The sequence below is a fragment of the Siphateles boraxobius genome, unplaced genomic scaffold (genome assembly GCF_051911475.1).
Source record: "Siphateles boraxobius isolate OS27281-9 unplaced genomic scaffold, OSU_SipBor_1 46, whole genome shotgun sequence".
Taxonomy (NCBI): Eukaryota; Metazoa; Chordata; class Actinopteri; order Cypriniformes; family Leuciscidae; genus Siphateles; species Siphateles boraxobius.
This window is the reverse complement of record NW_027509097.1, coordinates 2,036,784-2,052,862: the sequence shown is the minus strand read 5'-3', so window position 1 is coordinate 2,052,862 and position 16,079 is coordinate 2,036,784. Positions and strand designations below refer to the sequence as shown.

Sequence of the window (16,079 nt, the reverse complement as noted above, 5' to 3'; positions counted from 1 at the left end):
AACACAGCTTCTCTCATCACAGTTAATATCATGATACACCACACTGCTGAAACAAGTTTGTTATACAGCACTCAAACATTGTGAAATCAAGAATAAACCTAAAAAAATTTATAAAAAGACAAAAAAGCATTGGATAAAGCAAATCACTTTGGATATGCCATCTGCAAATGCATTCATTTAAATGCACTATAAAAAGTGTTAGTTCCTTTGTTAGATTGCAGAGAAAGATTGCAGGCCCCGTAATGGGCCCTTATTCAAGTCGCAGCGGGAGACACTCCAAATAAAGTTGTTGTAAATATTTTTTAGATCATGTGTCACACATGTGCATAGGAATAGGATATGTGCAAGGAAAGAAGTTAAACCTCAAACCTAATGAGCACAAAGCCAGATTCAAGACACGTGCTGTTGTTTACGTTGTTTTTTGATGCATAATATTAAATTAAATCAAGACATGATGACCAAATTAATGTTGTGTTTAGTTTTGTTGTTTTGAAGATCATCCTAAAGCCCAATTTATACTTCTGCGTCGAACTTATGCGGTAGCTACGCCGTAGGCTGTGCGTAGCGCACGTACCCTTCGGCGTACCCTGACCTGCACCTCTCCATGTAACAATGCGTCAATTCTACGCGGACGCAAGCGCTGTGATTGGTCTGCTAGAAACCCTCCCTCGGGTTTCACATGCTCCCTCTGCATGTGTAAAGGCTGATTTATATTTCTGCGTCGGACCTACGCCGGAGCCCCTACGCCAGGGATGGGCAACTCCGGTCCTCGAGGGCCACTGTCCTGCAGAGTTTAGCTCAAACCCTAATTAAACACACCTGAACAAGCTAATCAATGTTTTCAGGATTACTAAAAAATATTTTTTGTCAGGGTTGGAGCTAAACTCTGCAGGACAGTGGCCCTCGAGGACTGGAGTTACCCATCCCTGCCCTACGCTATACACTACGCGTTGGTTTTCATTTATACTCCTGCGTCGTTGTCCGCAATTACGCGCAATTACACATGCAGAGGGAACATGTGAAATCCGAGGGAGGGGTTCTAGCAGACCAATCACAGCGCTTGCGTCCGCGTAGAATTGACGCGTTGTTACATTTTTGGAGAGGTGCACGTCAGGGTACGCCGAAGGGTATGCGCTACGCACAGCCTACGGCGTAGCTAATTGCGCGTCAACGCAGACAACGACGCAGAAGTATAAATGAAAACCAACGCGTAGTGTATATCGTAGAGGCTCCGGAGTAGGTCCGACGCAGAAGTATAAATCAGCCTTAAGTTAAGTAGAAACTATTGTATTGAAAAAGCTACTGTTGTTACTGAAAAGCTGTGGCTAATGTCTATTGATAAGTTTGTGCAGGTGATATGTGTGATGATCCAGGGAAAGCTCTGTGTGTTTCCTCGAACAGAAGAAACAAGCAGCTGGACCAGCAGTATTTTCCTCAAACCCAGACCTGTTCAATTCCTTGAGAACCTCCTCACAGAAATGTCTTTTCAATTCCAATCTGTCAATGACGTGCATGAAGTTGATAAGGGTAAATGAATGACCCTTTTGATGATCAGGAACATGAATGTTCTTGCTCTGGATTGGAATGAAACTCCTGTTATAGGTTCTTCAAGGACTGATGACCAATAGCACCATCATTATTAAACAGAGAAACAAAAAAGTGCAACACTGATTACTTTTTCCATTAGTTTTGTTTCCGCAGGCATTTTGCCTATTCATTTTCTCCACAGGCATTTAAATCATTCTCAATAGAGATATAAGCCATTAACCAAACCAAGCAACTTCAGTTACAGTTCAAGTTTATGGTCTGTTTATGGTGAAACATTTCTTATTATTTTGATCAATGTTGAAAACAGTTGTGCTGCTTAATATTTTTGTGGAAACCCTGATTCCTTAGATCCATTTAATGTATCCGAATAAAATTAATTTCTTTTCAAACAGAGGGAAGTACAAAACTGTATATTTAATCACTTTTGAGGGATTGAACTACTCATCCCGTGAACTCATGAAACAAACACAAACAGATTGTACAATTTAAAACCTTTTGACTATAAAGTCATTGAAAAGGTCATTTATTCTAAGTTTACTGCATAATATTCAAACATACAGATTCATAAGACATTTGTACACTTTTTCACTAGGGAAATTGGCTTTTAAACATTACATTTTAAAAAACGAACGTGGACTACTTTTGATTTTTAAAGAAGCATAAACCATAATTTAATAACTTTGGAGCCCATGTTATGTCTACCTTAAAAATAATGTACGTTATCTCTCACATTCAGTTTCTCTATGGAGAATATGACTGGGAATGGGTGGAGGAAAAGTGATGTGAGTGGGTGGGCACAGTGGTTTAGTAATGGAGATGTGCTTACAGGGTTAGAGGTGTTCTCTGCTGTGTCTCCTGCAGCGGGTGAGAAAGGGCCCTCTCGTCTGGGGCTGGAGTCTCGCAGCAGGGCCAGCTGAGAGTCTACAGCCTGTTTCTGCTGCTGTAGTTTCCACGTGTGGCCCGCCTGAGCGCTGAGCTCTCTCTCCAGCCCACAGACAGCGCGCTCCTTTAGTTTAATCTCATCCATCTACAGGACAGAACACAGCACAGTCACATGTGCACACGCTCACACGTCCGGCCTGAAACACGACACAGGTGTGAGTGTACATAAAACATGAGCGTCGGTCAGCAGGAGGAAACGCACAGATACCACGTCCACTCGGGACGGGGAACGGAACACACATGCACAGCATTCACCATGAAAACCCGTACAGTGATGAGCCACGCCACTTAGTATTCAGAGATTTTATTGATTTGGCTGCACTGACTGACACTATTGGATGAGAACTGAACTGCGCTTGATGATGAAATCCCTGTTTTCTTCAGATCTGCTTTATAGCTGAATAGAACTCGTTCCTTTATTGATAAACTTTACACGGTTATCAAACGGAACTAACTCAACACTGAAATGACTTCAGCTGATCAATGATACTATTTTTTTAGAGATGCTTTACAGCAGATTTGAATTTTGTTTGCATCATTGAAGCACTATTTTCCGGTTTATCACTGTAAAGCTGCTATGAAACAATCTATATTGTATAAAGTAAATATCTATCTATCTATCCATCCATCCATCATTTGAATTTTATTTCTCAAAATCCATAAAAAAACTCACCAGCTCAAAAGAATAATTACGCCGCTCTAATTATGCACTGATTCAAACACTGCATAATATTTATACATCCAAGATGTATAGTTTATAAAACCCGCATGGAAATGTTAATCAGCCGATTATCTTTGACTGAAAGTACAAGATGGTAACTTATGACTTTTTCTCCAGTAAATATTTCTCAGGTTTATTTGTTATGTTAAAGTCTTGGCTAATAAAAGATCCAACGCATTGTTGTATACTTCCATGGTTATTTCCCAGGAAAATAAAAGATACAGTACATGTACTGTAACACACTGAACTCATATCATTGCATGTTGACACACTAAATGGGGCAAGTTGTCACAATGTAAACCAGCCTATTATCTAACCATACAAATGTTTGGTTTTAGTACGATTTTTTTAAAATACTTTGAATACTTTTATTCAGCAAGGATGTGTTAAATTGATCACAAATGACACTAAAGAAATTTTATGATGTCACAAAAGATTTCAATTTCAAATGTTATTGTGATATTCATCAAAGAATTCTTAAGAAAGGATCATGTTTTTTTCAAAAATACTGCAAAGCTGTTTTCAACATTGATAATAATAATAAATGTTTCTTGAGCGGCAAATCAGCATATTATAATAATTTCTGAAGGATCATGTGACTGAAGACTGGCTCCTGAAAATTTAGCTTGCCATGATAGGAATGAATTTTAACATTTTACAATATATTAAAATAGTAAACAGTTATTTTGAATTGTAATTTTTTTTACAATTTTACTGTTTTTACTGTATTTTTTTAAATAAAAATAAACGCAGCCTTGGTGAGCAGAAGAGACTTCTTTACCATTTCTTTTAAACGTTCTTTTTAGTAAATGTTCAGCTAGATGTAATCAGTAAAGCAATGATGAAGCAAAACAATTCATGAAACTGCAAAAATAAAAAAAAATTACATTGGTGACAACTTCTCCACGTGACAACTAGCCCCGGTCTCGCCTACACATTCCTATACAAATCTCTGTAGAAGCACTGTGTATGCTATTTTTCAACCTACTGAAGAGGAGACAATTATTTAGTGAATGAAAGTATATCTCTATCTTCTTGGTGTGAGAATGACTCATTCCCTGTGTAGGTCAGGCACGCCAAGCGAAGGCGTTACCACAGTGATCAGCTCATCTCGTAGCAAATCTCAGTGTGCGTCTATGTTTATCTGCATTATATAAAGCACTACATGGTGCGGTGGGAAATATTAGGTCCTGTTCTTTTATACGGCATCCCTGCGACTAGAGGAAGTCACTTGTTCAGCATAAATGCACATTATATGACACATTAGCATTTTAAATTTTCTTGAATACATTGATTATGATGTGTATGCCATTACACACGCCTCACTGATTCCTTGGTAATTCATGTGCATGATAAATTAATTTAATGGTAGAATATCAGCCGTGGACATTTAGTATCCGGGCTCCAGGCCAGACCGCAGGGCTCTAGATCAGTGAGGGATGCCGGTGCGCTGCTTAACATGGAGGTGAACGCAGTGAGACCTGCTGCTTCGTGGAAATGTCCTAATTTTTCAATTTCCTTTATTAAAACAGCGTTCTTGCAGGACCGTGCTTTGAATGTCAAGCCAACCAATTTTTTGCTCAGCATGGATTTGCATCCAAATATTACACATCATACCCACACTCACTATTCTATGTGCATTGCAATAACTGATTCTGATTGGTCAACTGATTCTGTTTGGATACTGATTGACAGCATAGTGTGCAACAGTGGAGATTTTCCAGATTGAAGTTTTTACTTCCCGAACCCAACTGTTGCACTCTGTTCTGCAGTCTATAGCTGGTATAACTTACTGGTTTGGCATCCTGTCAACTGGTGCTGATGTCATCACCAATCAGGAAATTCCTTGTGTGATGCAACATTCCGCTATTCCATTATTTTAATCTCATTATTCAAACTTTATAACATCAGGTTATCTTTTTCTTCCCTTTATTTATCCATATTTGTTGCTATGAGGCATAGGGCACTCTGGGTGGTTTCTAGGGCATTGCTAGGCAAATACTGGGGTGTTCTAGTGTATTATGTAAGGGTTAATGTGTTAAGCAGGGAATCCAAGTTATTGTTTGTAAAAACTTTAGATTTCGATTGTAAAACTAATTAAAATATAAACTAATGTTTTAAAAATGTGTTATTTGGGAAGTGACCATGGTATACGCGGATTAATGCCCTTCGAGGTGTCCATTGTCTAAGTATTAATGGACTTCGGCGGAGGCCGCTGCGCGTCAGACGGTTCACGCCTCAGCGTCATCCATTAATACCTGACAATGGACACCTCCTCGGGCATTAATCCGCTTATACCATGTTTGTTTTGCCTGTTGCTATGGTTACTCACAGCTGATCTAGCCAGCTAGCGCATTTATTTATTCATTTCGAACGGTAAACAGTTTCACCAGAACTCCTTTACTAGATGTCCTCTATCACTTTTTAATGGACACCCTGCAGCCAATCAGAATCGAGTATTCACCCAGACCATGGTATAAAGATAATTAATTAATTAATTATAGGCTAATGAATACACTTTTATATACATTTTAATAACAAATCACAATTAAAGCAGCACTATGCAGTTTTTTTAGCTTAACTGAACAGCTTCGGAGTTTTTGGATTGGTTATATGACTCTTTTCGGGTTGAATGGTGGTCGTCTCGCCCCCCTCTGATGCCTGTGAGTGGAAAAACCGCACTTGCAACTTTGGGCCGGCGGACCGCCGTCAGGAAGTATCGCGTGATTTCAGCTCTTGCGATGTAACAAATTGCTTTACGGCACTGCACACATTACACGCATACACGCCCCCATCCAGATCCGGCTAGCTATAAGAACAACTATCGTCATGGCTAAACTGGCATATAAGAAGCAGAAAGCTAGGAAAGCATTGTCGGAGGAACAGAGAAAGAGGAAACGGCAGACTGACCGAGCGAGGAGTCAGACAAGAGTAAACATCAGACCTGCGTTTTCAGAATGGAGAAAAAAAACAAAGAAAGCGCGGTCGGAAGAGTCTAGAAAAAGGAAACGAGAATCTGACGGCGCGAGGAACCGGACAAGAGTCTCACTAGGTCAGGCTTTCACTGTTAAAGTTGATTCCTGCAATTATCATGAGAACAGTTGTCAATATCTCACATAATTATCAGGACATAAATTGGCCTACACGTTGTAAATAGTGTAAATGAGCGCAATTTGCAAACTATTATGATAAATTGCAATAATCATGTCTAAAAACATCATAATAACGAACATTGTTATGAAATAATGTGACGTACATGATGTAACTTTATTGATGTCATCTGGCATTTAGGCTCAGGTAAGCCTAACGCGGTAGGCTACTTTATTATTCTGAAGTGCAGAGGCCGTTAGTGCAGATACGCTCTGAGTTGTATTTACAACAGTAACGTTAAATACAAGTACTCTACAGCAATTCTAGGGGGCGCTGTTTGACAAAAACGGAATTCCTGCATAGTGCTGCTTTAACTACCATTAATTTGTGCTGTGTCTTGTTAACCTAAAAACCTCACAATTTCTGGCAATATATAATAAAATGAAGCCTTTCCACAAACAATACACCAGGCTGATCCAAACTCCCTGAAATATCCTAGGCACGGCTAACTGTACAGAATAGGCAGGACAGCTGTAATCCACCTTCCCTCGTGAGCGTCTGAGCTTGTGTTTAATTGACATCTCAACGCCTCAGACGACTGAGTTTCGCTTTCATGTATCAGACAGCGTCTTCTCTGAAACTAATCCTGTTACACCCCTTATCCATGGACTCAACACCATTTATCCAGCCTTTAAACCAGGCCCATTCACACTTAATAAGCTTAGTCTGTCTGCCTGCAAAGGTTTGCGACATTTGAGCTATAAAGAGCACCTAATTCCAAGTTTCTACATCAGTTGGCACTAAACAATTATTAATATGACTTTTTAAATGTGATGTGTGCCATTTTCTACTTAATATTACTACTTAATATGCATAAGCATTGTTTCCATTCCATCTGATCATGCTATTGACACAGATATTTCACACTTTAACTTTATCAAATTCATAAACAATACACACACACACACGATATATATATATATATATATATATATATATATATATAGAGAGAGAGAGAGAGAGAGAGTATAAAATAAGAATACAGAACCAAGGCGGCTGGAACTACTACTGATTACAACATTTTATAGATTTTCATTGACAAGACGATTTTTAACCTTTTTAATTCAATTTTCCTGAGTGTGAGTGATGTTTGCTTATGCAACATTCACTGCCGTGTCGCTACAATTTTGTGGGTAGATGACAGTATTGCCATGTGGCTGCAAATGTGTTCAGAATATTTGTATCATGTTGCTATGAGGTTGCTCTTAGTGGTTACAACCTACAGTAGCTACTTACTCTCAAAAGTCAAGAGATAGGGTATATGTAACGTGATTATAAATAAATAATAATAAGACAAATAAAATAAATAATACATAAATGCATACATGCATGCATTCATATACTGTATACTTCCATACATAAATGCATGCATAGCATAGAAATATGCATACATACAGAAATTACTACTCAATGTCCAATATTCCCCTGTGAATTACATCAGTTGGCCTCCCAACAATTTCAGTATTCACCGTGTTCTTCACTTCTCACACCCCTTGTCTCAGACTCAGACTGTTTACCAACACTGCATATAAATTCACTTTAGAAGCAAGACCTTCCACGTCCGTATTATATGAGAAAAATGTCTTGATTGATGTTTCGCTTCAGCCCAGACCACAATAAATCCCTTCATTTAATTTAACTGAGATCCAAATGTCTCTTTCACTTAAAATCACAAGTGGCACAGTGTCTCTCCCTCTCATCAGCTCATTTCTATAGCTTTTTTGGCATCCTATCACTTGGTGCTGATGTCATCACTGTAGCTGACCAATCAGAAAATGTCTTGTGTGATTCATCTTTCCACCATTTCATTATTTGAATCGACTCCTGGCTCATTATTCCAACTTTCTGACATCAGGTTCTCTTTTTCTTCCTTTTATCTATACATATGTGTTGCTGTGTGGTTGCTAGGGCACTTTGGGCAGTTGCTAGGTGGATTTTGGGGTCCGTAAAACAAACAGTGCTTGTCTCAGCAAGAATAACTAATGATAGGCTGGCTTTGTTGTTTTGGTGACCTGTCCCATACACAAAGAAGAGTCGTGGACTTGTATCAGCACACACACTCACACGGTTCACCTTGGCATGCCCTGCAACCCTGCTTGCTAAACACTATTACATCCCCAGCCAGCTTTCTGATAAAATAAATAATCCAAAGATCAATACCCCTTCAACACATAACAATGTCACAGGGCCCTAATCGCATTCAGACCTCCAGCATTCACAACCCACCAGATACACATCAGTAACGTTTATTCAATAGCTCTGCAATGACTTAAAATAATGGAATAAGATAAGGGACAGGCAGAGACAAGAGGACATGAATGTTTATGGGGTGACCATTATCACCAGAACTATATACTGAATATGTGTACAGTATACACACACACACACACACACACACAGACACACACACACACACACACACACACACACACACACACACACACACACACACACACACACACACACACACACACACACACACACACACACACACACACACACACACACACACACACACACACACACACACACAGACTGGCATATGTGGTTTATGAGGCCACTGTGTTTTTTCAGTGGTTTATGGGGACCCACCTTTCCCATTATCCAATAAAGATAAAAGTTATATCAAAAATTTTCATTTGGTCTACAGAAGACAAATCTCACTTCAAAAACTTAATTTCATTTTTAGAAAATACATATATTAAATATGTGATATTTTACAGGGTTATGGGGACAGAACCACATTGTGGTTTATGAGGACAATCGTGTTTATGAGGTCTCTATACATACAACACACAGATCGAGTTAATTGATGGTTTATGAGGACAATCGTGTTTATGAGGTCTCTATACATACAACACACAGATCGAGTTAATTGATGGTTTATGAGGACAACCGTGTTTATGAGGTCTCTATACATACAACACACATATCAAGTTAATTGATGGTTTATGAGGACAATCGTGTTTATGAGGTCTCTATACATACAACACACAGATCGAGTTAATTGATGGTTTATGAGGACAATCGTGTTTATGAGGTCTCTATACATACAACACACATATCAAGTTAATTGATGGTTTATGAGGACAATCGTGTTTATGAGGTCTCTATACATACAACACACAGATCGAGTTAATTGATGGTTTATGAGGACAACCGTGTTTATGAGGTCTCTATACATACAACACACATATCGAGTTAATTGATGGTTTATGAGGACAATCGTGTTTATGAGGTCTCTATACATACAACACACAGATCGAGTTAATTGATGGTTTATGAGGACAACCGTGTTTATGAGGTCTCTATACATACAACACACATATCAAGTTAATTGATGGTTTATGAGGACAATCGTGTTTATGAGGTCTCTATACATACAACACACAGATCGAGTTAATTGATGGTTTATGAGGACAATCGTGTTTATGAGGTCTCTATACATACAACACACATATCAAGTTAATTGATGGTTTATGAGGACAATCGTGTTTATGAGGTCTCTATACATACAACACACAGATCGAGTTAATTGATGGTTTATGAGGACAATCGTGTTTATGAGGTCTCTATACATACAACACACAGATCGAGTTAATTGATGGTTTATGAGGACAATCGTGTTTATGAGGTCTCTATACATACAACACACAGATCGAGTTAATTGATGGTTTATGAGGACAATCGTGTTTATGAGGTCTCTATACATACAACACACATATCAAGTTAATTGATGGTTTATGAGGACAATCGTGTTTATGAGGTCTCTATACATACAACACACATATCAAGTTAATTGATGGTTTATGAGGACAATCGTGTTTATGAGGTCTCTATACATACAACACACAGATCGAGTTAATTGATGGTTTATGAGGACAACCGTGTTTATGAGGTCTCTATACATACAACACACATATCAAGTTAATTGATGGTTTATGAGGACAATCGTGTTTATGAGGTCTCTATACATACAACACACAGATCGAGTTAATTGATGGTTTATGAGGACAATCGTGTTTATGAGGTCTCTATACATACAACACACATATCAAGTTAATTGTATATGGGAAAACAAACTACAAAGTCATTATTGTATATACATATATGTACCAAAATGGGAGAAGGAGCAATTATATATCTGCAATCAATTCACTTCTGGACAATATGTCATTGCTCTACTTTGCCACTACCTGTTTGTGATTGCAGGTATGTACTGACATGTGCACATATACTGCAGAAAAAGTACAAACCAAGAGAGAAAATGTCTGGTTTTGCATTAGGAGATACAGACAGTAGCATAAATATTAGTGTTTCATCAACAAGTTATTTTTTAATTGTTTCCTGGCCAGGAATTGGATTAATCAAGGACTAGGCCTCACATAAATTAGGACATTTAATATATTTTAAATAAATATTTTGTACACTTAATATCATGGAAATGGTACTATTTGTGATCACAGGCTCCTGGCTCCTTTTGAGTTCATGTTGTTATTAAGTAAATGAACCTATAGCTGGATAGTGCAAAATGATTCTCACAGATTTGAAATATACCAGCACAAAAATGTCTATTACACAAATAATCTGTAATCTTTAAACTATTTTCTCTTATGTCACAATTCATACCCTAGTAAAAAAAAAAGTATTATATTTAATATATTTAAAATACATTTATTTCATACTAAGTATAGTTAAAATACATTAACATTTTTACTGACAGATTTTTGAGACTTACTGATATAAAAAGTATTATTACACTTTATTTGGTGTACTACTGCATAATACACATTTCTTAAAATTAATTGTTTTAATTTCTCTTTTGGTGAGGACTGTACGATCTCTGAAAAATAAATAAGAAATATTTAAAGTGTACCTGAAGTATACTTGCAATAATTCCACTTTAGCACAATAAAATATACTAAGTATATCTTTAATTGGACTACTTCCACAAAATTATAGTGCTTTAAGAACAAATTTAGTTGTTACAATTTAGCAGACTATAAGTATTCTAGTTTAGGATACTAAACTTTAATTTAATTCAATTACATTAAAGTATATTTATTTTTTATTAGGGTGTACTTCACTGTTGCAAAGAACTAAAGGTAAATAAGTGGAAAAACAACCTTGGTATAACCCTGACTTAACTGCGGATCCAGTTTTCCTTTAGCTACTCTAACAATGTTTGTTGCTAGTTTTATAGAGAATGTGTAATGTTTTTAGCTATTAACCTAGCTCCAAAATTGTTTACTAATGTAGGGCTAAGTCTGTCTCAATGGGATCTCTGTCCGTCATTTTCTGGTATCCTCAAGAACCAAAAGATGAGACGTGGAATTAAACAGGGTACTTTTACTGCAGAAGCTGTTTGTCTGTTGTATAGGGTTATATATTGTCACTGTCCTTCCAAAACCTTGTATGTCCAAATAAGCAGGTTTTTAGGAAATGGAAAAAACACTTAACTTTTTAAACAATTACTAATACTCTGTGTTGTCAAAGTTAACAAGCACTTTTTAATACTTTTATTGGTTAAATATTTTCAAAACCCAGTGATAATCATGAAGAATGACAAATATTAATGATTTATGGCGAAAAATATGTAGAGGACGTTTCAGAAGGACAGCAGTAAAGCACCTCGATGACAGTAAAGGAGAATAATGGTGCCAAATCAAAAACATCAGAGAAATCAGGCAAATGCTTTGTTAAAGAGATAAACCTTACAGTGTGTCTGAATCCCAAAAAATAAAAAAAAGAATGTTTGTAAATAGAAATGTTGGACAGCGCAAATGTACAAACACCTTAAACTGTTTGAAGCAGCCATCTCACTAGTCAGCTGAAACTGAAGAAGGTGCTGGTATTATTTGAACACTTTAGGGTGGTTTCCCATACAGGGCTTAAGACTAGTTCTAGACTAAAATAAACGTTACAGCTGTCTGAACTGAAAACAGGTTGCGCTGACATTTTAAAATGGATCAATGCTATTGTTTTGTCCCAAAATGAACAAACATTCATTTTTGTTAGCCATGTTTGTAAAACCACTTAGGCATTAATATATTTGTTAATCTATAAAATATTTCCTTCAAACACAACATTCAGCCAAAATTATCCATAGTAATTTTCTAAGATGTCTTCCTCTCCTCAGCTGACCATAGCTCAGCTATTTTATTTGTCCAGTGATGTTATGTTTACACTGAAATGTTGATACTGTCCCAAACATTTCATTTTGCTTCATAAGATATGTAATAACCCCCTGATCTCATGTGGTTTACTTTTAAAGGGTTCATCCCAAAATGAAAATTGTATCATTAATTACTCACCCTCACGTCGTTCCAAACCCGTAAGACCATCGTTCATCTTCAGAACACAAATATTTTTGATGATATCAGAGAGGTATATGCCCCTCCATAGACAGCAACACAACTGAAATTATTTAGGTCCAGAAACATAGTAAATACAGTCCATGTGACATCAGTGGATCAATTTCAGTTGAGAAGTATTTATTTATATTTTATGTATGTTCTTTTTTGTTTAATTATTTATTTTTAAATATATGCATTTTTTGGGAAAACAGATGACCATACACTGGCGAGGAACCATATATGGTAATTTCATTGACCTAGATTTGCAACAAAAAAAAAAAAAAAAATTTAAGTAACAAAAGCTCAGAAGTCTTGTAATACCCTTCAATAACACTCCAGGGTTGAAGTTATAAATTTCCATTTATTTCAATGAGAGAAAAATTAATTTAATTTCTGGGTAAAACACAAAAAAGTAATGCAATTGTTATAATGATAATTCATGAAAGATTTGTGAATATTCATTAAAAAAAACTTCTTTAAAAACAACTTTTAGGAAGTACAATCAGTGAGCACGTAAGGATTAGAAGAGTAAACGGTAACACTTTACAATAAGATGTCATTTGTTAACATTAAATAAATAAGTTAACATGAACTAAGAATGAACAGCTGTATTTTTATTAACTAACATTAACTAAGATTAATAATGACATATGGCCTATTTTTGTCGCTGTTCTTTTCTTAACTTTGTTTTTGCCACAAATTTCACAAAACTTTGCAAAAATGCCTTTTAATTTAATTTGTTTACCTTACTCCCCCCTTTGCGCACTGGTTTAATACCATTGCGCATCTGGACTGAGAATATTCAAAAGTATTCATTGGTTCAACAATCTGTCCTTCATGTGAATGCCAAATATCTATTTTTGACCCCCCTCTGGTGCCATTTAGATTGTTCATAAGGGCCTGTTTGTTATTGGATTTCAATAACTTCTTGTAAGTCTATAAACTTTCTATAAGTACTTAATATTAGTCAATTGCATATTGAAACAAATTGTAATCTCATAAATTAAAATTAAATCTAATATTTGTTAATAGCCAATGTTAATACTTGCTTTAATTTAAACTGTGGCATTAAATTAATTAAGTGTTCCCTTCTATTGATAAGTTACATCTGAGTACCCATTAAGATTTATTTTAAAGTTATTTTTAGTTTTAATTTTTCCTTCATGAATTGTCTTAATTCCCACTGTACTATATTAATTTCTTACATTAATTGTTAACATTATTTTAGTTTATTTTCTATTTGTCATTATCATTGTTTTCTATGTTGCGTAATATATTTTCTCTTCAATCATTTTTGTTATGGTGGGGTTATTATTAAGTTGCTACTGAATCTATTCAAGGGCTGAACATTCAATCATAGGAAAGTTGGTTGATGTTGACTATTGTTTAAGAAAGTTTTCATCTCTGTTGATTCTCTTTTCTTTGCACAGTTCCTCTCATTCCTGTTTTTCTGGTCAAGTTTGTCTTCTTTTTCCATTCATGATTTGATCATTCTGTTAGCCTTGTCATCTTTACGTCTTTCACCAGGGTGACTCTTGAGTCGTTCGTTGCAATGGACTCTTTCTCTCATTGTCAGCATGTCCTTGATCCCTCACTTCAGTTGTGGGGGGTTGCTGAAGTTGGTTGGTGTATTTTAAGGGGGCTTTTCCACTGGGCTCGTTTGCTGCGGTCCGAGCCCGGGCGCGATTGTTCCCGGCGCCCCCCGCAGCGTTGGTCTGGTTTCACACTCAACTTGATTCTATCGAACTCTGGTGCGTTTGCGTGCATCTTATGTCATTGCAAACGTGCACGGCGCATGATAGAAAACACGACGCGGGTCAATATATTGTGTTTATTAATTTGGTGCCATTATTCATAGCTGAGTAAACAACCCAGGTTAACTGTGTGTGTGTTTCGCATAAGCTGTTTTTCCGCTGCTTGCAAATGGACTCTTTTGAGGAGACAGTGGATTTCCATTAATTTGTTGCCCTGATTGCACGCACTATGCGCGAATACACTGCAGACTCACTCTTGCTCGTATCCAGGGTAAATCTTCATCCCTTACGTGTGTTTTATTTAACTAAATACATCATAATCGACTAAAACGCATGCGCAGGATACTTTACTTCCTGAACAAGTGCGCACCCGAGTCCGTGTAGTTTTCACATACACGCGAATCGCAGCACGGTTCGGGAGCAACCGAACTCAGACCACCTCCTCCAGGTAGTCTCGGGTTCGGTACCCCAGTGCGCACCCGGGTCCCATGACAGCGTTCACATTAGCGATTTTTCATGCGAACCGTGCCCCGTTCCGAACTAAACTGCCAGTGTGAAAGCCCCCTAAGTTGAGACATGTACTCAAATATCAGTCTGTTGATCACTTCCTCTGAAATTACAAAGCATAGTTACTGGTTCTTTTTGTTAGACTTGTTCCAGAATCCTTCCTGGCATTGAGCTGCTGCTATCTGTAAATTAAAGCTTAATTATTTTTGTTAGTGACAACAACATGTGATTTCAATCATCTGCTCATCTGTCCCATTGTCCTTCTCGATGTTACCTGTAGAAAGGTCATGTGGGCTGAGTGGTGTCCTTTCTGCTTTCATTAACAGCAGGACTTTAATCCATATATTCTCATTTGTTTTTCTTACAGTTTGGCTTTTTATCATCATAATTGCAATCTCTATGCATTTTTCTCATAATAAATTTCCAATGTACTCTTAAAATTAGTCAATTCAACTCCGTTATCTCTTTGTCTTGAGTTCCACTATTAGCACATTATTTATTAGGCATCTTGGACAATACTCAACCCACTTTGACAAAAGTTACAAGAGAATATTTCATACTTTTGACAAAGATCAGCTCCATCATGATATGCTGAAAAGAAAGGCAGACGTGTTATGCTGCAAAGAAAGTCAGATATGTTATGCGCTGCGCAAATGTGGCACTGGTTTTTTATTATTTATTTTTCTCTTTTCATTCTTTGTTTTTTCATATTGTTACTTCAGTTCCTGACCAGGAAATTTAACCAAATCCATCCATGGTCATTATTTTATTGGGCAGAATTTGCCCTGTGGGCCCACATGTTAAATTTTAAATACAGCTGTATTGGCAAAATAATTGATTTGCCTTAGTGTCTCTTCAGACACCATCTCTCACTCATTCACACTCAGTGTCTCTCACACACACTGGCCAGCATACACGCTTGCAGGTTGTGCTCTAAATGTGGCATCCTATAATTTTAAACACAAGGTCTGATCAGGTCAACACAACTATGTCAAACACTATTGAGAAGTGTCAATGATCATAAGGTTTAGTTTAACACCATTGTTATAATCCCTTTTTTTCTTTTTACAAAATCTAATAGACTAAGTATTTTAGAATAAT

General features: G+C 36.9%; 1 protein-coding gene across 18 annotated transcripts in view; it reads right to left on the bottom strand.

Moving 5' to 3' along the window:
* jakmip3 (Janus kinase and microtubule interacting protein 3) overlaps positions 1-16,079 on the bottom strand; it is a 65,051-nt gene that overhangs the window by 13,303 nt on the left and 35,669 nt on the right. For 10 of the 18 annotated variants that reach the window (XR_013194387.1, XR_013194386.1, XM_077200293.1 and 7 more), the window contains exon 6: positions 2,375-2,575. The exons of the other annotated variants lie outside the window; for them this stretch is intronic. Coding sequence is in view for 8 of the 10 variants with exons in the window: in XM_077200293.1 (XP_077056408.1) it covers positions 2,375-2,575 (201 nt within the window). In the remaining 2 variants the exon portion in view is untranslated. The remainder of the gene's footprint in view (positions 1-2,374; positions 2,576-16,079) is intronic. 18 annotated transcript variants of the gene reach the window in all.